General features: G+C 41.9%; 1 protein-coding gene across 1 annotated transcript in view; it reads right to left on the bottom strand.

The window, feature by feature from the left end:
• Positions 1 to 19,884, bottom strand: part of LOC144783245 (maestro heat-like repeat-containing protein family member 1) — a 111,059-nt gene extending 91,175 nt beyond the window's left edge. Inside the window, exons 1-5 of the mRNA XM_078662326.1 lie at positions 19,840 to 19,884; positions 13,887 to 14,049; positions 12,319 to 12,417; positions 10,993 to 11,114; positions 5,118 to 5,264 (exon numbers count right to left, since the gene is read on the bottom strand). Coding sequence (XP_078518452.1) covers positions 5,118 to 5,264; positions 10,993 to 11,114; positions 12,319 to 12,417; positions 13,887 to 14,049; positions 19,840 to 19,884 — 576 coding nt within the window. The remainder of the gene's footprint in view (positions 1 to 5,117; positions 5,265 to 10,992; positions 11,115 to 12,318; positions 12,418 to 13,886; positions 14,050 to 19,839) is intronic.
• Positions 19,885 to 24,087: the final 4,203 nt, after the last annotated feature.

Genomic DNA, 24,087 nt, shown 5'->3' with positions numbered 1-24,087 from the left:
CCCGTCTACGAGGTCGATCCGGAGTCGGCGAAGCCGCATGCGGAGTCGAAGACCTCGGCGGAGCCGTACCGAGCCAAGGTGCAAGAGGCGCCGGCATAAAAGGCATAAATGGAGCCGGGGCGTACGACTGAGGAATGCCCAAATTGTACGATAATAGACCCATGGGACCAACAGGTGCTCCAGCGGGGTACATCACCCTGGAATATACTCCAAACATCGCATTGAGAAAATGCGAGGGATCCTGACCAGGACCAGGAAAGGGAGGGTACGAACCTACCGGATGTTCCAACGGAGGTCGTTCCGACACATGCTCACCCTGACCCTCTGGGTCCACAGGAGTTTCCATCGGAGTCGGAGTCTGAGGAATCACTTCATCTTCCTCTTCATGTTCCGAAGGATGTAAGGATACTGGATCCGGTTCTGGTTCCGGAGTCGGAGAACCTTCGATTGATAAAGCAGGAGAAGGAGAGACAAAGTCCTTATGGTGTTTGCGAGACTTTTTCTTCGAGTCAGAGGATTCCTTCCCTGAATGATGTTTTGAACTGTGCTTCCTCCTCTTATGTTTTCTCCTCGAAGAGCTCGAAGCGTGACCTGAAGCCGACTTAGATCCAGACCTAGATCTCTCCCTGGATCTCGACTTCGCTCTAGATCTCGACTCCTCTCTAGATCTCGAACCCGCCCTGGATCTCGACGCCGATCTCAACTTCGATCGAGACCTTTGCTTCGACTTCGAGCGTCTCGACGTCGACCTCGAATACCTTCCAGTATCTTGTTTTACTTTCGCGAGAAGTAGTTTAGCTTCACGCTCACGAAGCGCCTTCGGGTTCATTTTAAAACAGGAATTACAGTTCTTAATGTCGTGATCCGAACCAAGACACCACAAACAATCCTTATGTGGGTCATTGATAGACATCTTGCTGGCACACGACCTACATTGTTTAAAACCTGTCTTCCTTGACGACAGCTTCGATGAAGAATTAAATCGTAAAAGAGAAACAGTGACAATTAAACGAAAGTCAGATACCAAGTATCAGAGAAGATCCCGAAAACCGTTAGCGTCGAAGACGCGGAAAAAAGGGAACTGACGTCATCACGCCGGCGTGGGCCTGATATGGGGTCGGTGACGTCAGACGGAGTCGCGCGCGATGCCGTGCTCCTGTGACGTCGCCCACGTCGGCGTACTACGAAGAAAATTTCCGAACGTTGCTGACGCAAGGGGGATATTCAGAAGGTGAGGAATCCACACGGCAGATGTATCTATCAGAAATATGCAGCATTTAACTGGGGCATGCCCTAACACATAGCTCAGAATCACTACTTGTCATTGTAGGCCCGGTATTCCTAGCCACTCTTGCTGATGGCCCTTGTCTCGGTTGTCCTAATTCTCTTGGTGGTTCGAATTCTCTGGGTTGTCTGCTGCTCCTGCTTCTTATGGTACTGTTGTCTAGATCCACTTAACCATCTTAGTCCATTCCTCCCTGGTCTTGGTCTTCCTGTTCCTGGTCCTCATGCTGGTATTGCTCTTGATGGCACTAATCAGTTTTGTTGCTCTCCCTTTCCTTTTTTCAAATCCTCATTCTGCCTTTGCTACTCCTGTACCTAGTCCAAATGATGTTTCTTCTTGTGAATCTCTTGATGGTTGTGTCCTGATCCTCCTGGTCATGGTCCACCAATTCTCTTGGTGAACCTGGTAATCCTAGTGCTCCTGGTATTCTTAGTTGCCTTTGTCCCTCTACTCCTGGTCATTCTCCTCTTCCTGGTCTCCCACCTGTAGACTTTCATCTTCATGCTCCTGGTTTACCAAGTCTTCATTTTTCTAGTTCCCCTAATCTTTGTGTTGATTTTCATGCTCTTCTTTTTTCTAGATCTCTTACTCCGGAACTTCCTCTTACTCTTCTTTCCCCTCTGCCACCTCGTAGTTTTCCTCAAACTCATCCTCCTGGTCTTCATCTACATATTCTTGGTCCTAGCCTCCTGGGTATTGTTCATTGTTCATAAGTGGCCCTCATCCTCCTGAGACCATCCGTCTGTTGGTAAACATTATCTTCACCATGGTGCTTCTTGCTTGTTCTTCCTTTTGGTCTGAGTTCTATTGGTCCTCATGATCTTCCTTGTCCTTATGTTGGTGGTCCTGCTAGTCCTGGTCATCCTCATCCTGGTACTCTGAATCTTCTGGTGCTATTCCTCCTAGCGGTCTTGGTGTTGGCCTTCAGGATGGTCATGGTGGTGACTGTTGTTCTGGACCTCCTGACCTCCTATTTCTCTTCTTGGCCCTCCTCCTCTTTCTGGTCTTCCTCCTCCTGGTTTTCTTCTTTTTTCTCCTACCTCTTCGAAGTCCTTTTCTTTGTCCTCCTGGTCTTGATCATTTTGGTTTTCTTAGTTCTGGGGCATGGTATTGGTCCCCTGTTGGTTCTAGTGTTCCAAATCCTTCTGGTGGCCTTGAAGTCCCAAAACTTCATGGGCATCTTTGTAAAGAAAATGTATGGAGTTTTATACAGCATGAACTTGACCCGGTATCGGGTGTCAGAGCGCTTTACATAGCACCAGTTGCATTACATGAGGACACATTCCTTTTTTTAGGCATGGGAGATTAAGTTATTTGCCCAGAATCACAGGATGTTCAGCGTCATTGCCGAAACTCGAACCCGGTTCCCCAGATTCAAGGTTAACTGCCCTAGTCATTGGGCCAACTCCTCTCCCCACTTGACCCCCCCCTACTAGTCATCCTCATGGTCATCTTCCTTCTCCTCATCCTGTGTGCGGTATTTGTAGTGGTCTAGGTTCTCCTTGTGGGTATGGTCATCTTTTTCTTCTTCTGGTGGTCTTCGTCCTCCTGATAGTCTTCTTTTTCTACTTGGCCATCCTTCTCCCCTTTTTTCGCCTTCTGGTTCTGGTCCTTCTGGGCTTCCTCATTCTACTTCTCATCCTAGTTTTACTGAGCCTCCTCTTTTTCTTGGGCTCACTGATCCTCATGTCCTGGTGGTCCCAGTCATCCTGGTCTTTGGCTGTGTGATCCTCCAGGTCTTTCTCATGGTCCTCCTGCTATAGCTTTCTCTTTATTTTCCTGGACATCCAGTTCCTTGTGTTCTTAATCCTGCTGGTGGACCTGGTCCTCCTCCTCCATTAATTCCTCCTCATCTCTGTGACCTCCTATTCATTCCCCTGGTTCTCCCTCTTCATCCCGGAGGACCTTTTAGGGATCTGCCTGCTTCTCCAAGTGCTCCACCTCCCCAATATATCCTCATACAAAGTCAACCAGATAAACCTCCAGCTAGAGGGCACACTGAGATGTAGCACGGGTAGATGGGCACGACTGAAAGGAAATCAGCTCCTTGTTTTCTGTTAGATAGTACAATACAGTATTAATTTGGGTGCTCTTCTAAGCTCTGGATCCCAGTGCCACTGCACCTGTTTCACTTTTAACATTTGTGGACCAACGTTCCTCAATGTCCCCCTTGCAGCCATGCAGACTGTGTCCCAAGGGAGTACAGAGGTGCCTCATTGTGGGAGCATTTGCTTATGAGAATCTCAGGTAACTTTGAGGCATGAGCTTCAGGACAAAAGATGTGTGCCTAAAAACTGTTTTAGGAACACATTTAGATTCACCAATGCTAATGAGGAGAATTCTCACCTACAGGGAAGACTCAGAAGAATCATCGGAAAAATGGCTCAAATTAAGTGCATGGTCAGTATGTCTTACACAAAATTTTGTGATTTGTTTTTGTTTTTTAGCTGGCTTTCAAATGTTTATTCCAAGTGGAGTCTGTCAAAAGAAGGCCTGGTAAGGAAATTTGAACATTTTGTCCTTTGAACTGTAAGTGATCAGACCCTGAAGAAACTGGCCCACTTAGAGCCTCGGCACTAATCTTTTATTCTAAAGCCTCTCCAAACAATATTTCTGTGGAAATGAAAATTGGAAGATTCAAGAAGTAATGATCCTAATAATATTTTTACCAAGCTCTACGTCTCTCTTGCTTTTTTAGCAAATACAGTATGAACCCCAGTATATGTGGACTATTTCCTTTGCTAATGTTTTTTTTACATTTCACATAGCAACCAAAATTAGTATTCAATAATGCCAACAAATTATTGATTACCAACATGATACAATTCTAGGGCCCCTCTAAAAAATTCACTTGTTTTACCTGTATGTTTGGTCACCAGGAGTGTAATGCAAAGTCGTTGTGCTCTTTAGTGAAAGTCCTTTAAACATTTACTTGTGGTATCCAACTTGTATTTCAAAGGGTGTAAGCAGCCCCTCAGACTAGAGAAGATACAATGTCCCTCTGTATGTTCTAAGCGGTCACTGAGGCTTCAGGATGCCTCATAGCTGCTCAGGACGTATCGCTGGGTTCTAGTGACTGAAGATTTGCTGTTCTGTTGTGATTAATGCACCAATATGGGACGTCAGTATGCTTGATTTCACTTAAATAACCAAATTTGACTTACCCAGTATCACAACAAGTGGAAAAATTGCAGCAAGGTTGATGTTCTTTTTTAATTCTAGCACAATTGTTTGGGTTCACATATTTCCTTTATTTATCCCGATTTCATATGTAACAAATAAAAATACAAGTTTTGCTTCTCAAGCTGTCTTCACAAATTGTGTACAAATCAGAATTTAGCTGGTTCAGTATTTAGAATGATTGCTTGAAAAACGATATTCACCGTAATCCCTTCATCTCTCCACTCAATACACCAGCTCAAAGCCGAAGAAATTATCAGAGGTGAGTGTGTCAAATAGTGGGGAATTACAGTCTGAATTGATGTGGTATTTCCATTTCTCATGGTTACCTTAGGGGCAAACTTGGAATCATACATTTTTCCTGTAACTCAAAATTACTGATACTCAGAACATTGGTAGTGTCAGGTGTGGAATACCAATATGTTGGCCCAAAGTGCACATGATGGAGGCCTGAACCATTGCACAACTCCACCTGGGGTGTAAGTGACTCACCAATGGAATTCTTTAGTTCTGTATTTGGTCCTCATTTCTCAATAATGTATTATTTCATTGAAGCTAATTTCTAACTATGGGATAGGGTGTTCATTATGAGTGGATCACTTGGGAATGGTTGCAGTAGCAGGCATGGACAGCAAATCGAGGTCACACTCACCTTGAGCAAACGAAATGCCATATCAGCAGGCAGCTGGGGTTGGAGGCTTTCAACCTCTTTAACCAACCATGGAAGCTCTTTATCTAGTTGCTCCTCTGGCAGGACGAAGGCCAAATGTCCCAGAGTGGTGATAACCTGTCCCCAGACCTGTTAAGATAAATGTATTTATGTATTTATTTAGAAAGGTTTAGTATTTCGCTGGCTATATCCATGGGTATCAGAGCGCTTTACATAAGTATGAAGATAATACAGTCGGAAAGTATCCGAAGAAATACACATCATAAAGTAAAAAATACAGTAATAAAGTGCGATGTTAAGTTAAAATCAGTATAGGGAACAAAGTAAACATAACATTTTGCGTTGGTAAATAAGCGACAGAGGGAACTGCTTGAAGGAAAAGATATAGTGCGTACAAACAATTATTTACAGCAACAAGAGGATTAACTACTTAGTTAGTGTATATAGGAAGCAGGTTTGATGTGCGCGGAGGGGTGAAGGAGTGGAAGGAAGGGGTCACGGAGATGGGGAGGGGGCGAAAGGGTAGGGGAGAGGGGGAAGATAAGTCAGGGGGGAGGACGAGGGGTGGATAGTTGGAAGAGAGGGAGGAGTAGGCGAGAAGCAGGTAGAGTTTGAGGTCTTTTTTGAAGCTGAAGTAAGAGGGGTTCCTGCATAAATCAATAGGGAGGGTGTTCGATATGTTGGGAGCCTTACCTGAGAAGGAACGAGATTGAGAGTCTTTCTTTTTTTGAAGAGGGGGACGAGGAGGAGTGTGTTGGTGCTTCTCAACTGATGGGAGCAGCCTGCTATTTTGAGTTTGCTTGAGAGGTAGATCGGGGACTTAAGGTGAAGGGCTTTGAGTGTAATGCAGGCAGTTTTGTAGGCAGATCTGCCTTCGAGAGGAAGCCATTTAAGGACTTTAAGGGAAGGAGAGATGTGGTTGAAATGTCTAGTGTCCGTTATAAGTCTGGCCACCAGGTTGATTATGGTTTTGAGGGGGGCAAGGTGGACTTTGGGGGTTCGGGAAAGGATATTGTTGCAGTAGTCAATTTTCGAGAGGACTAGGGATTGGAGTATGGATTTGAAATCTTCATCTGGGATGAATGGTTTAATTTGTTTGAGCTGGCGGAGAGTGCAGTGTGCTCCTTTAGCCTAGTTTTTTTATATGGGTATTGAGAGTAAGCTTATTGTCAAAGGTAATGCCCTGAGTTTTAACTGTTTTGGATAAGGAGAGTGGGCAGTTGAGGGCATTGAGATCGAAGATCCATGATTGGATAGGGAGTGAGTTGTTTTCAGGGGGGAAAAGAATAATTTCAGTTTTATTAGGGTTGAGTTTGAGATGATTGGAGTGGAACCAGGATTGGATCGAAATCAAGGTGTTATTTAGATGCAGGACATCAGAATGGGATTTAATTTTACAGTATAGTTGAGTGTCATCGGCGAATAGGTGGTAGTTAATTCTGGCTTGTTTTAGTATGGCAGTGAGTGGTTCCATAAAGAGGTTGAAAAGTGCTGGAGAGAGAATAGAACCTTGGGGAACACCACGAGAGACTTGAGAAGGGTTTCAGAGACAATTTTTGATTTTGTCTTGTTGAGTTCTATGTTGAAAATAGGAAGTGAACCAGTTAAGGACAGGGCCATTAAGGCCAAACCGACATTTGAGTGTGTAAAATAGGGTTGTGTGGTTGACAGTGTCAAATGCAGCAGAGAGGTCGAGGAGAATGAGTAGGGAGGACACACCCGTATCCAGTGCGTGATGGATATCACCAACGATTTTTAGCAATGCGGTTTCAGTGCTACAGCCTTTATGAAAGCCGGATTGTAGAGGGTCAAGAAGGTTGAAAGTGTCAATGTGTTTGTCCAGTTGGAGTAGGGCATATTTATCAAGGGCTTTGGAGAAGAGGGGGAGGTTGGAGATAGGGCCGAGGGTGTTAGGATCATCAGGATCAGCTTTAGGGTTTTTGAGAATGGGGTTGATTTGACCAAGTTGGGGGGAGACTACGGCACACCCCGAGGTAAGGGAGGAGTTGATGATATTGGTCTAGTATGGGACAATGACATGTTTAAGATCTTGGAGAAGGTCAGAAGGGAAAGGGTCTTTTGTGTGAGAAGACAGTTTTAGTTTAGACAAGATATTAGAGGCTTCAAGAGAGAGGGAAGAAATTATGCCACGAGGCTTTGTTTTTAAGTTGCTGGTGGGCGGGGTTGTTTCATGTATTATTGCAGCAGGAAGGAGTGGGGATGAAACAGGGGGCAGTGTGGCTAAGGCGGCGAGTACAGGGGCGGCTTCCGGGGTACTCTGTCAGTTGGGAGGGGTCTGAATTTGTGCAAAGATTGATCAATCTTGCCAATTTTTTCAGAGAAGTAGTTGGCAATTTCTTCACATTTGGTAGTGGAGGCTGTAAGCTTAAGGGGGGTAGCGAAGGTGTGTTTTCTAACAATGTTGAACAGTTCTCTGGGTCTATATTTGGCACTTGAGAGTTGCGAACAGAAAAAAGATGCCTTTTCATTAAAGATGTGTTTCTTGTAGGAGGATTGGGCAGCTCTGAGGAGGGCAAGATGGGAGGGAGAAGGGTCTAGTTTCCAGGTTCTGTCAGTCATTCTGAGAGCACGTCTTTCTATGTTGAGGTCTGAGTTAAACCAAGATTTAGAGAGGATTTTTTTAGTTTTAAGTTTAGATGGAGCTATTTGGTCTAGAACCTCAGAGACCGATTTATTGAAATGCTCGGTGAGCTCATTGGTGTTAAGAAAAAGAGGGGTGAGGCGAAGTTGAGCTTGGAGTTTAGACTCTAATACTCCTGGTGGGATGAGATCAAAGTTTCAAATTAATTTCACAGTTATGGTGTTTTTCGGTGGGGGGAGCGGGGCCGCGGGAAATTGTGAAACGAATGAAGTGGTGGTCTAACCAGTCAATAGGGATGATGTTGGAAAGGGAGGCCAGGTCATTGTTAGAGATGATGACATCAAGAATGGCACCTTTAGAGTGAGTTGGGGAGAGGCAGAGTTGTTTGAGGTTGTTAATCCCTAGGAGATCGGAAAGAAGTGCAACTGAGGGGTTATCTTGTTCGTTTCAGTGGAGATTGAGATCTCCAAGGAAGAGATTTTTGGAGTTAGAGAGAGAGGATTGAGTAAGAAGGTTGGATAATTTGTCTACAAAGTGAGGAGTGTCACCAAGAGGTTGGTAGATATTGTGTAGGTGAATCGGGGGAGCACCTTGGACTTTGAGTTCAGCACCTAGATATTCGAAAGTTGAGTAGTCAGTATTCTTGGCAAGAGAGAGTTGGAGTTGGTTTTTAAAGATTATAGCTATTCCCCTTCCTTTCCCCACTGGTCTGTCCTTTCTGATGATAGAGTAGCCAGGGGGGCAGAGTAGGTCAAGGATGGGTGATGAGTGATCATTCAGCCATGTTTCAGTGAGGAAGGCGATATCAATAGCTTCACTCAAGATATTTTCAGAGATTTCGGATGCATGGCAACCGGCCGAGCGGCAGTTGACAAGCATAGGGGTTAGGGGATAAGGGTTAGTTTTGAGGGGGTGGGAGTAGATGGTGGTATGTTGCCGGGGAGTCTGGGGGAGCTAGGAGAGAGGGGGATTTCTCTAGCCCCCAGGATAACTAGAATGAGAGAGTGAGGGGGCAGAGATCTTTAGGTGGTGTTGAAGGAAGGTGAGAGATCTCAGCTGTATGGCAAATGGTCGAGTGGCCATTAGCAGGCATACAGGTGAGGGGGTGTATGGTGGTACGTTGAGGGGGGAGTCTGGGGGAGCAGGGAGAGGGGGGATTCCACTAGTCCCCAGGATAACTGGGATGAGAGAGTGAAGGGGTAGAGATCCTTAGGCGGTGTTGAAGGGAGGTAAGATTTGCAAAGGGCAGAGAGGTCGGAGTTCGAGAGACCGTTCAATGTGCGATGAGGCCTATGAGTACGGCAGCGGAGGGGAGTAGTTCTCCAGTGTTTGGGAATAGTGACCTTTTGAAAGCCAGAGTAGGGAGAAGTAGAAGTAAAGTAGGGGGCTTTGGGGTTGAGGGATATAAGTTGTTTATAATCCTCTTCAAGCAGAGAGAGTTTGGTCACTAAGGTAGTAATATTTCGGTCAATTTTGATGAGTGTTTGGGTAAGGAGGGTGAGCGGGGGAACAGAAGGGGTAGGGGTGGGGAAGGGTGTATTTTCAGTATTGGTTGGTAGGAGGGAGTTAATGTTCTGGGAGGGAAGGGTGTCGGTAGTAGGTGAGGGACGAAAAATCATGTCGAGGGATGGAGAGGGGTGTGGAGGAGGGCGGGGCACTGAGAGAGGAAGGAGAAAGTTTTGAGTAAGAGGTTGAGATGAGTGTGGGGAGAAATAACATCAATGTTGGGAGAAGGAGTGTGGTTAAGAAAAGGGAGGGTCGGAGAAGGGTGTGTAATAGAGTGAGGGGCAATGAGGGATATTTTAGTAGTATAGCTGGGGCAGGAGGTGGGGTTGGGAGTTGGAGAGGTGAGAATGGGAGTTGGTGGGAGTGTTATTAGAGGTCGTGGGATTTGGTTTGTTCGTGAGCAGGAGATTTGGGGAGATGCAGAGTGAGTTTGGGATGTCAAGGGGGGATTCAGGAGAGAGCGATTGATTAGAAGTAGAGGCTTGAGAAGGGGAAGAGAATGAGAGGATAGGACGAGAGGGGTGGGAGGAGGGGTACCATCAGAGTTTGGGGGAGAAGTGTGTTAAGAGGATGAAGAGTAGGGGAAAATGGGCAAATAGAGGAAAGAGCAATATGGAGGACACAGGTGGTTTGGGTGTTAGAAATGGGGTTATGAGTTTGGGGGCATTGGTTATTAGCATAAGTGAGGGTAGAATTATTGGCAAGCGTTACACCTAAATTACACCTGGTTTTCAGTACCCCACACTAGACATTAACTACTAAAAAACATGAGCCACATGTGGAAGTAGGTGGTTCCCTGTAAAAGCAGCTGCACCTGACACCTGTTCTCCAGGAAGTGGTGTTGCCATACAAAGGCAGAGGCTTGTTTTTACTGGCAGTATAAAAAACTAGACAAGACTGATTCTGGAAAACAGAAATCTTATCCATGAATGTGTTTCCACAAGTACTTCAAATATATTATAATCCCAAGTTGATCAATGAATTTAATATCGGAGTAATTACCTCCAATTCCATTTTTAAAATTGCATAGACCCTTGGGTTCACCGCCATACCCTTCCTATTCCGTATTCCTCACAACCCTCTCTTGCGTTATTTGGATGAGAGTTCTACATCCACTCTCTCTGTTTACTCCCCCCTCCACTTTTGTATTGTATATGTTTTCCCTGCCACCCACCACGTCTCTCACCTGTTTTCAACAATTCCTACTCCCCTACTTAAGTCATCTCTTCCCTGAAGCCCCTCACTACCACTCCTGCCATTAATCCTCAATACCATTTTGAATCTGTACCATCATTTTATCCCAATACCCATTGTTCTCCTTGCCTCCTCTACCTGTTAAGATTGTGGTAGACGTAAAACAGAGACTCCTGCAACTCCGATTTTATTAAATTACCCTAGAATCTCACCCTGTCCCTTTCTTTTTCAAAAATACTTATTACACTTACTGTTCCTTAGTACTTTAGTATTATAACATGGTTTAGCTTTAATTTTGTTTCATATAGCTGCCTGATATGCATTGGATACTTGGTATGGTACAATACAGGTTTTTACACATTTTAGTAATCTACAAGAATAGAGATTGCAAGTCTGGATCAAGAGAAGGAATTACATTTTGTTTGTATTTCATCAAATGAAGTGCATATGCAAAGGCAGAGGGAGTCTTGTGTATGAATCAGTCTTCTCACAAAACGGTACAGCTCTAATAAATCATCCTCTGCGCTCTGTTATTTACCCACTTTTCCAACTCACCTCCTGCAGACTGGGGATGGTTTCAAGGAGAAAGACCTTGCAGGCTGAGTAGGCTTCAAAGAAAAGTGTGACTAGGGGAGCATCTACAGAGGCAGCAAACTGGCCTGCTAACATCTCAATGACTGCAGAAACATTAAAGAAAATCACAGTTAAAGATCAAAGGCTTAAGTGTTGTATTTTTCTGCACATTCACCACCTTGCCTGGTAGGACATACTGAACAAAAAACAGTGCAATGTGTTTGCTGACAGCAAATGATTTTTTGCATGAATTAGACTCAATAGGTTTTCTCTGACTCTCATGGGTCATGTAATGGTATCCATTTCAATCCTACATCCTATAGTACTTTTGTAGCATTCTAGATTCTAGACATTAGATGGTAATAATTCCACATTACTGCAACTCACTGTATTGAACTCAAAAGAATGAAAGGACGAATATGTATCACCAGGGTGCTTTCTACTTAACATTTTATGTGGTTAACAAAAAAGTGTTGGTTCGGGTATCAACAGAGTAAAAAAAGTGGTGTAATGATTTTGCACTTGCTCCTCAGGAAGGAAGAAACTGAACCAATTTAATCTCATGCATCTGAATAAACACTAATTCACTCAATTTTCTGTTTTAAACATAACAAAAAGTGTGGACTCAAATTTCCCCTTTTCCTGTCCTGTTATTGTAAATGTTTAGTTGGGAGCAAAACTTGCTTCCTGCATTCTCTAATTTGTAAGTGGTAAAAAGGGTTAAAATATATTAACTCCATGATTTGCATCATTCAACACTTTTACTTAATATGGTGCTTAGTTTGCAATTGTGTGAGCTGTAGGTTGCAGCGAGATGCCTGTGCCAATGAAATGAACAATTACCTCTTGAAAATGATGCAGTTTGCAATGGAGCAATTTGTCCACCAAACTCTAAATCAGGCCCTTATATTTTTGTTACTAAAAATAATAGGTTTTTCCTGGAGGTGTGCTCTTCAGACATGAGATGTGTTCCCCTTCTGACATGGCAAACTTGACACAGCAGCTCAGCATGCAAGTTCAATTGGCAGATGTACTAGAAAGTAGTGGAGTTACACTTTATGCAGACCAATGTTGCAGTTGAATTCTGATTTGGGCCACAAATGTGACTTCAATGCAGATAAGTTATCAGTTGTTGAAAACTATGGGATGAATATGCACTATTATTCTCAGACATAAGAAATTGCATCTCTTTGCATGAAGGGTGCTCTCTGAAAATGTTACAAAAGGGAACTCAATAAAGGTGTCCTTTCCCCACACTCCCCCAACCATCATACAGAACCCCACCCTTCCACCAGCACAGGTACACACCAATGCTAAACCAATATTTCTGGTTGACTGTAGAAGCAGTCTTCATTACAGGATAGAAGGTTCTGAGAACCAGACCCAGGTGTGATTCAATTTCTGGTCCTGCAAGAGAAAATAAAAAAAAACATTATTAATGAAAAGAAAGACGAATACCAACTTAAAATGATGAGTGTGCTACAAAGCTCATGTGTTTGTTATGATACATATTGAAAAATAACTTGATGCATGGCTTTCTAAATTTTGCACTCAGCAGCAAATGAAACTTCAAACCTCCGAGGTAAAGGGGAACCAAATTTCACCAGATTTGATATAGGAAAATTGGCGCCTTTCTTTTTTGACAAATTGACTGCAACTCCTTTTTTACATGGCTCCCACAAGTAAGACCTAACTACAATTTTTACATCTTGGTGCAGTTGATGAATTTCTGCATCTACAGCAAAGTTTATACTAACTTTACAGGAGAAAGCAAGTAGGGCGTTTAGCCAAAACATGCTCCAGGCAAAGCAACTTTTTACAGCTCATAGAAGGCAATCAGCCTCCATCAGTAAGCAGAAAAGAAAGTTTCACAATGTCTTTACCCTGGATTCCCTGGATTCACTTGCACCTTTTTATAATGGTGATGAAGGAGAGCGGAATTATTGCAGGGTTGCTGCATTTTTACAGAAATCCAAAATCCTTGTACGAAGAAAGGCTTCATAGTTAAATAGTTAGTTGGTGTAGAGCTGTTTAGTTTTTAACTGTTTTTTAGCAAGAGACATAATGAAACAACACCTGTAAGGAACATCTGGTGCTGGTATATGGTGCTAAAATGTGAAACTGCAAAGTGAAAGGACTACGAACGACAACAAATCTAAAACAATATGTATCATTTTAACATAATAACCAAAATAGCAGCAATACATGTTTGTCCTACAAGAATTGCTGTCGGTGGACCCCTATTTAAGATGCAACCATTCACTTCAAAGGCCTATTGCTGGAGCTCCATATTTGAAGCCTCCTGGTAGAATTAGCGCTGAGATGTTTGTTTCTTTAATGAGCACTGTCTGTAAAGTAATCATCTTAGAGTTGATTTGATTAGCCATTATGACATGGGGTCGCAACATATAGTGTTGCTGTTATATTTCTTTCCTGTTCATTGTCAATTTCCTCACAAATTAAGTGTTTCAACTATGTGGGTTGAAAAGACAAAGTCATGGGCTTCTATTCTCAAAGCTACTATTTGTTTGAAACATATGTAGAAAATAACTTAAATATACCCTGCGCGGCTTCTTCCCACTTTCAATTTGCATAGAAATGCAATGCTAGTGATTGACCCACTTTCAAACACCACTGTAAAATGTATTAATCCACCATGGGCTAATACAAAATGTGAAACAATTTGGGACTAGAAAGAAGAAGCCAACATCTGTCAGGGCATGCTTCAAAGCCAACTATCTGTGTATTTGAGTGGTGTGATGACATGAGCCAAAGTCAGATAATACTATCTGCATCCAGACCTAAAAGCAATGTAGAATCTGTTAGATTGCCACAGATCACAGTGTTCCACAACAACATAGCATTTTTGAAATTACCGTATTGAATTGTCATTTGATGGATGGCCCAAAACACAATCTCTTCTTGAATAGATGGCACCATAAATAGATTCACAATCCTAGAAGATATTGACATTGGTATCCCCTTGGTAAGAGCAATTTGGCACATTAAAGCCATCCTTTCAAGTTCAGCAGAATTCTCCTAAATATGTAGAAATATAAAATATTGGTCATTTAAATGATTTATGACAAACAAGACGAGATAAACAAATCCAAAACAAGAATTAAGTACAAAGTATCAGGTATGCAGACAATATTGTGAAACAGGAGATGCCTAAACACATCATTAAGGGCCTGATTATGAGTTTGGCGGATGGGATACTCCGTCATAAATGTGATGGATATACCGTCCACCATATTACAAGTTCCATAGGATATAATGGAATTGTAATATGGAAGACAAGATGTCCCTCACGTTTGTAACAGAATATCGCTGACTACCAAACACTTAGGGCTCGATTCACAGAACTAACTTAAGACAAAATCCTAAACTTACTACCATTTTGGTCCTCACAGAAGGCACTTACTCATTTTGGTTCGCCAGGATGTCAGTGGACGTTACATGAGTTGTTACATTTATTTTGGTACCTAGAGTTTCCTTCTAGGTACAAAATGGTTGGTTGATGGCCATCCTCGGTTTGACAGCCGTTTACCAAATTTTGTGAGACATATGATTTGGAGGGTGGTGAGAATGACTGTGGTGGTGCAACGGTTGTTAGTCAGTATGTGGGGTATAGGTAATATTGTGAGTTTGAAATGTTGGTGGCATTGGTTGATAAGGAGAAAATAGTGTAAGATTTATAGGATATCTGGTGTAGGTGTTAGTGTAAGGCATAAAAGGAGAAGAATTGTAGGTAATGGAATGTGGGCTATTTAAAAGTTTACAAAGGCATGTTTCTTATTAGTTGATTAAAAACAGGGGTCTCCAACGGGTTAGTCGCAAGTTACTAGTAGCTCGCAGGCTGCTACTGAGTAGCTCACATATGATAATTGCCTGTCAACAAGCTTGAGGATATGCAGGTGCCATACAGATGACAAAACTATTTAAAACACTGTACCCGTTTCTATGATTTACTCAAAAGCTGAGAGGGCTGGATGATGCAGAATACCCTTTTCTGAAAAATAATTTCTACTTTTTCTACTTTCTTTCTAGCCTTTCTTTCCTTTTCATTCTTTTTTCCTTGCTTTCATGTCTCTTGTTCCTGTCTTAATGTATTTTATTCCCTCTTTCTTGCTTCTCTTAATTTCTCCTTCTTTCTCACTTTCTTACTATTTGTTTACATTATTTCTTCCTTTCCCTCTTTTGTTGTGCATTATTTTTCAGTTCTCTTTCTTTTTGGCAAAAGTTTCAGATTGCCATATTTCTTTCTTTTTTTTTATTTCTACCTCTAGTTTCTCCTTTTCTTCCATTTCCCCATTCTTTGTTTCATTCATATTTGTTCTTTCTTCTCCTATTTCAATCTCTTAATAGTTTCCCTATTTTTCTCTGCTTATTTCTTTTCCAGGCTAATTCTTTCTTCTTCAACTTTCTTTCTCTCCTTGTTTCTCTTAGTAATTATTTTCTTTATTCTTTCATTCTTCCTTTTTTCTCCCATGTCTGTTTTTCTCTGTTTATTTTTCTATCTTCCACTCTTACTTGCTTTTGCTCCTTCTTTTCATTTGTCCTAACTCTGTCTTTTTCAATGTGTTTCTTTCTCCTCTTTTTTCTCTTATTGTTTCTTTTTCTCCCTCCTTTCGTTCAATCTTATCTTTTTTCTCTGCCTTCATCTTTCCTCGTCTGTTATTCTTTTTCTGTCTTTTTCCTTTCGTTGTATTTACTTATTGTTCTTTTTTCTTTCCTATCTTCTTTTCTTTTATTCGTCAACTACTGGCCTTTTCTTCATCTACTACTGACCTTATCTCTTTCTTTGTGTTTTCTTCTAATTTCTTTCTCTATTTTTTTCTTTTAATTCCTTTCCATAGTTTTCTTGTTGTCTTTTTTCTCTTACCTTCTTGGTTTTTGCTTTCTCTATTGTGCTCTTCATTCTTTCTACTTCTGCTTCCTCCTTTGCCATACCTTCTTTCTTCCCTTCTTTTCAATCATTTCTTTCAAGGTTGGTTTCTTTATCTTTCATTTATTTTCTTCCTTAATTTCCTGTCTTGTGCTCTTTTCTCTGATTATTTTGTCCTCATTAGTTTTCTCCTTAATTTTGTTCCTTTTTCATTTCTTATATTTCGGTGCCTCTTTCTTTCTTTCTTTCTTTCTTTCTTTCTTTCTTTCTTTCTTTCTTTCTTTCTTTCTTTCTTTCCTTCTTTCTTTCTTTCTTTCTTTCTTTCTTCTTTCCTTTCTTTTCCCCTCATTCTATCATTCTTTACTTTTGTTTTTTTTTCTTTTCTCTTCCCTGTAATGTTATGGTATGTTAATGAATTTGTACAGCACTTTGCTGCCCCAGCAATAGGGCATCCCAGCGTTAGTTCCAGGTCATATCATGGTAGGAGAGAAGGGGTTGAGAAATAGGCCAGAAATTCCCAAGTCTTCACTGCCTTCATGAAAGCCCAATGATTCTGGATACTCCTGATGGTCACCGGGAGCATGTTTGAGAAGGCCGGTGCCTTATCTCGGAACGAGCGCCCTCCTGCTGTTGCTCTTCTGACTCGGGGGAACAGATGCCAAGTTTAGCTCTGCAGAACACAGCTCACAACTTGGGGCTTACGGAAATAATACATTGATAGGATAGGGGAAGTAAGGATTCTGTGTGCAAAGCACAGTGTCTTGAAGTGGATTCTCTTATCCACTGGGAGCCAGTGCAATATGGGAATAAATGTAGCAACTGAGCAGAATCTAGGGAGTGCGAATAGAGTTCGCACTACGGCATTTTGAGCCCTCTGAAGTTGTTTGATACCTGTTTTATTAGAGCCCAGATAGAGAGAGTTGCAATAGTCCAGTCTAGAGAGTAAAGTAGACTAGATAATGATCTGGCATGTCTGTGAGTCAAAGAACCCAAGCAAAGGCTTAAGTCCTCTTAAAAGTCCAAAGCAGACAGCTGCCACTGATTTCATCTTTGCTTCGAAGGACAATGCACCATCTACCCAGACACTCAGATTGTTTTACAGCCTCCTTGGGCAAAGGGGAACCCTAGCGAGGTGCACCACCAATGATCGCCCCCATATGTGGGTATCTCTTCCTAAAAGAAGAATCTCTGATTCGTTAGCATTTAGCTGCAGAGAGTTGGCTGACATCCAATCCGCAACGACCAGCATATCATCATGGAATTTGATCAGACTCTAATTAGAGTTGTTGGAGAAGGAGATCACGAGCTGAGTAACATCAGCATAGGATACTAATGAGAGCCCCCTGTCTTTTGCTACCACCACATGAGGCTGTTTATAAATGTTAAATAGCCTGGGGCTCAGAGCTGTCCCGGGGGGATACTCCATGACATACAGTGTGCACCTGAAAGCAATAAGGGGAAGAAACAACCTGAAATGCTCTCTCTGAATGAAATGACGTAAGCAAGGTTAGGGTCGTACCTCCAAAACCTATCTCTTGTAAGCACCGCAAAAGGATCTCAAGTAATACTGTGTCAAACGTGGCACTTAGATCAAGAAGGAACAGAGTAGAAGTGTTGCCTTCATCTAGGGAGTCCCGCAGATTTTCAGTACCCCCCAACAGGGCATATTCGGTATTGTGATGGGATCTAAAACCATTGGGAGTCCAAGATTTTGATGGACTCCACAAATTTGGTTAAAATAGAATCGATGTAAAATTCCATAGTTTTAGCCAGGAAGGGAAGAAGGGACATGGGATGAATGTTTTCTGGTTTAGATACATCCAGAGTAGTTCTTCTCTTTTTTCCCTCTCCATTTCACACTTTTGGCGTTTCAAGAGCAAAGGGACACAACTTACCCACAGGGACCCCAAATATAAACCTTTGTGATACATCTCCTATTCTATTAACACTTTAGGGTCCCTGTATCTGGAATGAGTTACTCTAGGGTATCTAGGTGCAGTGTTTACGTTATTTGGCCTCTGTGTGCCTTTATCACTCCTATATTAGACAGAAGCTCAGAAAAGGGTGAAGTCACCTGAATTAACGAGTGTTGATGGCAGTGTAGACTGCATGTGGTGGTGAAGGAACTACATGCTAGCTAGTCGTACCTGATGTAGTTTGTGTTGCAGGTGTGTAGAACAGCAAACATTGGGATGTAGGTTTCATGTATGTTGTAGGTATTGAAGGTGCGGTATGTAAGTGTAGTATTGGTGCAGGTTAGAGTTTACCTGGTGGTGCCAAATGTCCCTAAAATGTATCAGAGTGGCATGCTTACACTAATTTGCATTGCATCATGGTGGTCAGTACACTCATTTTATAGAGGCAGACCATTCTCCATGGTTCCTTCTTTAATATCAATAAAATAATTCATCCCTTTGAACTCTAAAATGCCACTACACCAAACTAAATGGCCCGGAATGATAAAACAAATACAGCAAAAAAAACAAGATGATGGACAGGGTCAAGACTGATTTGCATATGGCCATGTCTGAACTGGGGTGGCTTGGTGAGCAAAATAACGATGGATTAAACCCAGATCTGTTACTGGGGGTGAATGTTTTGCCATTGTGCAACATTCCGTCCATCATCTTGTGTGTTTTGCTGTTCACCCTATGTGAGAAGTGTATGCCCAGACGTGGGTCCCGTGCTCACTAAGCCACTGGAGTCAAGCTATCCTGGCTGAAGACCGCTGATAGCCTGAAACCAGTCCTAGGATGCTTGATGCCGGTCCAGGGAAGACATGGCTTGGCAGTTCGGGCTGGACTGTTCCCATGAGGCACAGGGTCAAGACTGATTTGCATATGGCCATGTCTGAACTGGGGTGGCTTGGTGAGCAAAATAACGATGGATTAAACTCAGATCTGTGACTGGGGTGAATGTTTTGCCATTGTGCAACATTCCGTCCATCATCTTGTGTGTTTTGCTGTTCACCCTATGTGGGAAGGATATGCCCAGACGTGGGTCCCGTGCTCACTAAGCCACTGGAGTCAAGCTATACTGGCTGAAGACGGCTGATAGCCAGAAACCGGTCCTGGGATGCTTGATTCCGGTCCAGGGAAGACATGGCTTGGCAGTTCGGGCTAGACTGTTCCCATGAGGCACAGGGTTCAAGACTGATTTGCATATGGCCATGTCTGAACTGTGGTGGCTTGGTGAGCAAAATAACGATCGATTAAACCCAGATCTGTGACTGGGGGTGAATGTTTTGCCATTGTGCAACATTCCGTCCACCTTCTTGTTTGTTTTACTAGAATATCTTTGTCAGTATATTGTCTGGCATACATATTCTGTACTAAACATTGTTGATAGAAGTTATCACCACATTTCGGTCAGGATATTGATGTCAAATGATATTCTATATGTAATATTCCAATATATAATCCTATTAATTATTACATTCCCACCCACTGTAAAACTCAGTTGGTTCTCTCTTTTCAAGAGCTGTTTCTTGCAGCTCCCACGATATTACCAATCCTGTGGTACATCCTACAAAATCCCTTCTATTGCCACTGGGTAATTAATTAAACTTTTTCATGTCAGGAATATCTTGCTATTTGTTAGTGCCCCATTGGATCTCCCATGCATTTCTTCAGCTGGGCTCTCTACTCACATCCATTGTGGCATCAAGATAATCATCCTGTGTAAATTATTTCAGAATCTCTGGGAGAGCCATCTGTATAATCCTGTTAGCAATACAATGGCACATCTGCTGGTTTCCATACTGACTACAGATAACAACAGAACTATTTGGTATACTAAAGGTCTGACTGGATGATCAGTAGTAATTCTGCTTTGCCACACCAGTAAAGATGCAGTGTTTTGGAGCTCCTGCCCTGAAGCTCCTGAGGTTTCCCAAGATTGAGTGAATAATTACCATCTGTCGGTGAGAACCTGTTGCTTACCGAGTACTTCAGGATGCTGTCCAGAGTGTCAGAAGTCACCAACATGTTGCTCTCTGTCAAATCCCTTTGAGTGATGGTAGTGTACATACAATGTACAATAGCTAGTTCCTGCAGGGGTGTTAACTGGGTAAAAAGCACATTTTATGCATCTGAACAACAGGGTCAATCAGGAACTTATTCACAAACTGTAACATACTATAAAATGCTTTCCACAAAACCTATATCTGAAGACTTCTGCCTCAAACTCTTTTACCTATTCTACAAGGAGATCTATGCCCCTCATGTATACCTACCATTTTTTTCTATCTGTAGGAAGGATAGGGGTGATTGGCTGGAAAATGGGGAACATTTATTATAAAATGGGAGCGATTTTTGAAAAGGTAAGTGGGTAAAGGAAGGATTAAAGAGGTGTTTAGGGAGGGACAAACACCTACCCACAAAAAGGTAAGCTTGTTGATATTCACAAACTGTACTTACTTTATTACTTAAGCCATAAAGGTCATAAAACAGATACAAATGTTTTTCAGCCCAGATCTGGAATAAGTGCAGAATCACACATGGCAAACCACTGAAATTGCAACACCATTCCATAACAAATAATGGAGATAAGGACGTAAAATAAAACCCAATAGAAATAAATGTTAGAAATACATGAACTTATTTTGAATTTAAAAAAAGATATATCTATATATCTTTCTATATATAGATCAAGGCTTCACAAGCCGAACGCATAGACGTTTTGTCTGCCACTTGCTACGTTTCATTACATTTCATTTTGTTTCATGGAGTGCCTTCCTGGGTGATTCTTTCGGAGCAGCCCTCTTTCCCCCTTTGCTATTTTCAAATCCCCCTACTGGGATGTATGATGGTGCTCACATATAAAAATACACTCTTTCAAGATGTTCCTTTCACTGTAAAGCAAGGCCTGACACAGGCAATGCCGAAATGCGTCTACTTGTTAATTTAAGAACAAACTGTGATCCCGTGAGTGCTCTGTGTTGTCCCATTGAACATAAGTTGTAGTAAACCATGTCAGAAGATTTTAAGCAATAACACTGACTCAGGCTAATCTTTGGAGAATGGTTGTACATGTATATATGCTTGGAAATGGTGAAGTGACAAAAGCAGTAAAGTTTATACAAAGTCTAAGATTAAATGTACACATGTGTGTTGTGTGTGTGTTTCCTTTTGCACTGGTAATCATTGACCTTTTTCTGGTGCTTCATTTTTCTCAACTATCCATACCCAGAGGATGAACAAGCCATGAATGCTTGCTCTCTCAGAAATCTCTCCTTTATATGACACTCAACATTAACGGGTCGCAGGATGCTTGTTTCGGGTGCAGGGAAGACCTGGCTTGGCAGTTTGGGCCGGACTGTTACTATGAGGGACAGGGTCAAGACTAGTTTGCATATGGCTGGGTTTGAACTGGGTTTGCGAAGTGAGCTAAAGAACTATGATGGATTCAACCCAAATCTGTGACTGGGCTGAGTGACTGAGGGTTTCAGCGCTCTGTTCGTCATCTCCTTGTGTTTGCAGAAATGTGACATACCGCTGCAATATCGCACAATAACTTATTAATACTGCACATTATAGCAACACACTGCACTATGACCCAATACAACCTAACCTATTACAGCTGTACTTCACACCACACAGTCCTTCACAGTACAGTTAAGCCTAGAATGTCACTCTACAACACTATACAATATAACACAATGTTAGACAACCATATATGTAGCTAAAGCTCACTGCCTCTCATTACCTTGATTGTCATGTAAAGCAGACTCACAGATACCTTTTTTCGATGTTCCAGGATTTTACAACACGATAAAATGGTCTCATCTGGTTTGACAGAAGCAGACGTATCCAAAAAGCCCTTAAGGCTTTCTATGTCCAAGCGCCGGACCGATTCCATCAGTCGAACTGTAATGACAACCCCAAGAAACAGACACATGTACGAATAATGTCTAGGCAGATGTTGCTCTTTAGTCATTTAGAAAAACGTATCACAAGACATTTGTAACTCGCAGCGCAATCTGCATGAATTTTTAAAGGTAGGATAGATGTCCAAGATTCATTTGTGCTTGTGCAATTTATGTTGTATGGTATTTTTTTACGGCTTGATTACATATGGAATGTAAGTGTTATGCTCACTATATATATGTGCTTATGAACTACTGGTAAAACTAGTATTGGCATAGGCAATAGACCTCAACCCCTAAATTGGGTTGCCACCTTTCCTTCCAAGAGAAAAATGCAGTAATATGTTGATGTTTTAAGAGTCTGCAGAGGCCCAAAATAGGACTTTAAACACAATTGTATGTATTAATTAGCAAAATGACTCTTCTGTCTTTGTTTACTTTAATAGTTTGTCATGGATCATTAACTCACGCATAGAACACATTTAAATTGGTTTTCTATTTATATTTGCTCTTTGAAGTATACACAGGTAAGGCCTAAAAATTCCTGCATTAGGTGATTTAGCCTATTTTTGTTCCGACTAAAACATTAAAATGACAGTGGTGCTGATAGGAAAGAAGTTAGGTGGCAACCCTACCCCTGAAGCATATTTGTTTTGCCAACTTTTTTTTAGATGACTTCTGTGGATGTACATTCAATGTAATAGAAAGGGACCCCTGAGTCTGGATAATGTTCCTAGGACAGGGTAACAGTAAATTCAATAATAACAGTTCCTAGACAACAAAATACCTATTAAAGATAAGGTTTCACACAAACAGTTAATAAACAAAGCCTCAGTATACTAACACAGCAAAAACATTTTTAAGAAAATATATATATTTTTTATTTTGTTTCAGTGCATAAAAATCAATTATTAAAACTGAAGCAACATCAGCATACAATCATACCAAATAATACATATATCAATAATACATTAAAAAACGTGTGTTTCTAAAGATAAAAAATGACAAGGGTTTTTAAAGAATTAAAGTAGATACAATGACACTCTCCACGCGCGTTTCGGTGTAACAACGCCTTCTTCAGGAGAAACTCTTGAGATTCTAAATATAAACAAAAATATAGTTCCCCAAAAAGCACTCGCGCTTCAGAAGGGCTCACAGCGCTCCGCTCTACCATCCGGTCTGTTTGCCTTGCAGATGCACGCATATGAGGCTTCCATTCACATTTCTCCACATCCGACGCGTTTCAAGGCAGGTGCGCCCCTTAATCATGGACTAGCTGTGCAAGGCAATGAAAGACTCACTTATTTTCATTCTGCATTTTATTGAATGAATCCGCCCTTCAGTGGGCGTGGCATGCTTACACCAAGCAGAATGCTGGTAGTTAGAGTCCATAGTAAGTGAGTACATTATTTTCCTTCAGTAGGTTCATCTTCCCTTGTACTTATAATGCTTTTGTTTAACCCTTAAGTAGGGAGGAATGTCTCATCCACGTGCTTGTTTCCCCCTGAGCAGCGCGCTACTCACAAAGCGATTAGTTCCACTCTGCAGCCTTCTCACTCCTTTAATGACACCCGTCACGAGTAAGAATGGAGCTCCTTCCTACGACTGAGGAAGGCTGCAGAGTGGAACTAATCACTTTGTGAGTAGCGCGCTGCTCAGGGGGAAACAAGCACGTGGATGAGACATTCCTCCCTACTTAAGGGTTAAACAAAAGCATTATAAGTACAAGGGAAGATGAACCTACTGAAGGAAAATAATGTACTCACTTACTATGGACTCTAACTACCAGCATTCTGCTTGGTGTAAGCATGCCACGCCCACTGAAGGGCGGATTCATTCAATAAAATGCAGAATGAAAATAAAGTGAGTCTTTCATTGCCCCTTGCACAGCTAGTCCATGATTAAGGGGCGTACCTGCCTTGAAACGCGTCGGATGTGGAGAAATGTGAATGGAAGCCTCATATGCGTGCATCTGCAAGGCAAACAGACCGGACGGTAGAGCGGAGCGCTGTGAGCCCTTCTGAAGCGCGAGTGCTTTTTGGTAAACTATAAATAAAAATATATACACATGAACATACATAATTGTATAACACAATGCAGTATACTGAGGTTATTAGGATAAACTTGGTGCAAGATAGTGCGGTGATGGACTAAAACGTGACTATAAATTAACATTGCAACATGTAGTGTTTACAACACAATGAAATAAGCGACATTAAAGTTATACATGTGCAATAGACGTTGAATTTAGAAGGAGGAAAGAATTACCACTGACAAGGTTGGAGTATAGGTAGTGTTCAGAAAGAAAAAGATACGTGAAATA

This window comes from Lissotriton helveticus, chromosome 9 (genome assembly GCF_964261635.1).
Source record: "Lissotriton helveticus chromosome 9, aLisHel1.1, whole genome shotgun sequence".
NCBI classification, from domain to species: Eukaryota; Metazoa; Chordata; class Amphibia; order Caudata; family Salamandridae; genus Lissotriton; species Lissotriton helveticus.
This window is presented reverse-complemented; position numbering and strand designations above follow the sequence as displayed.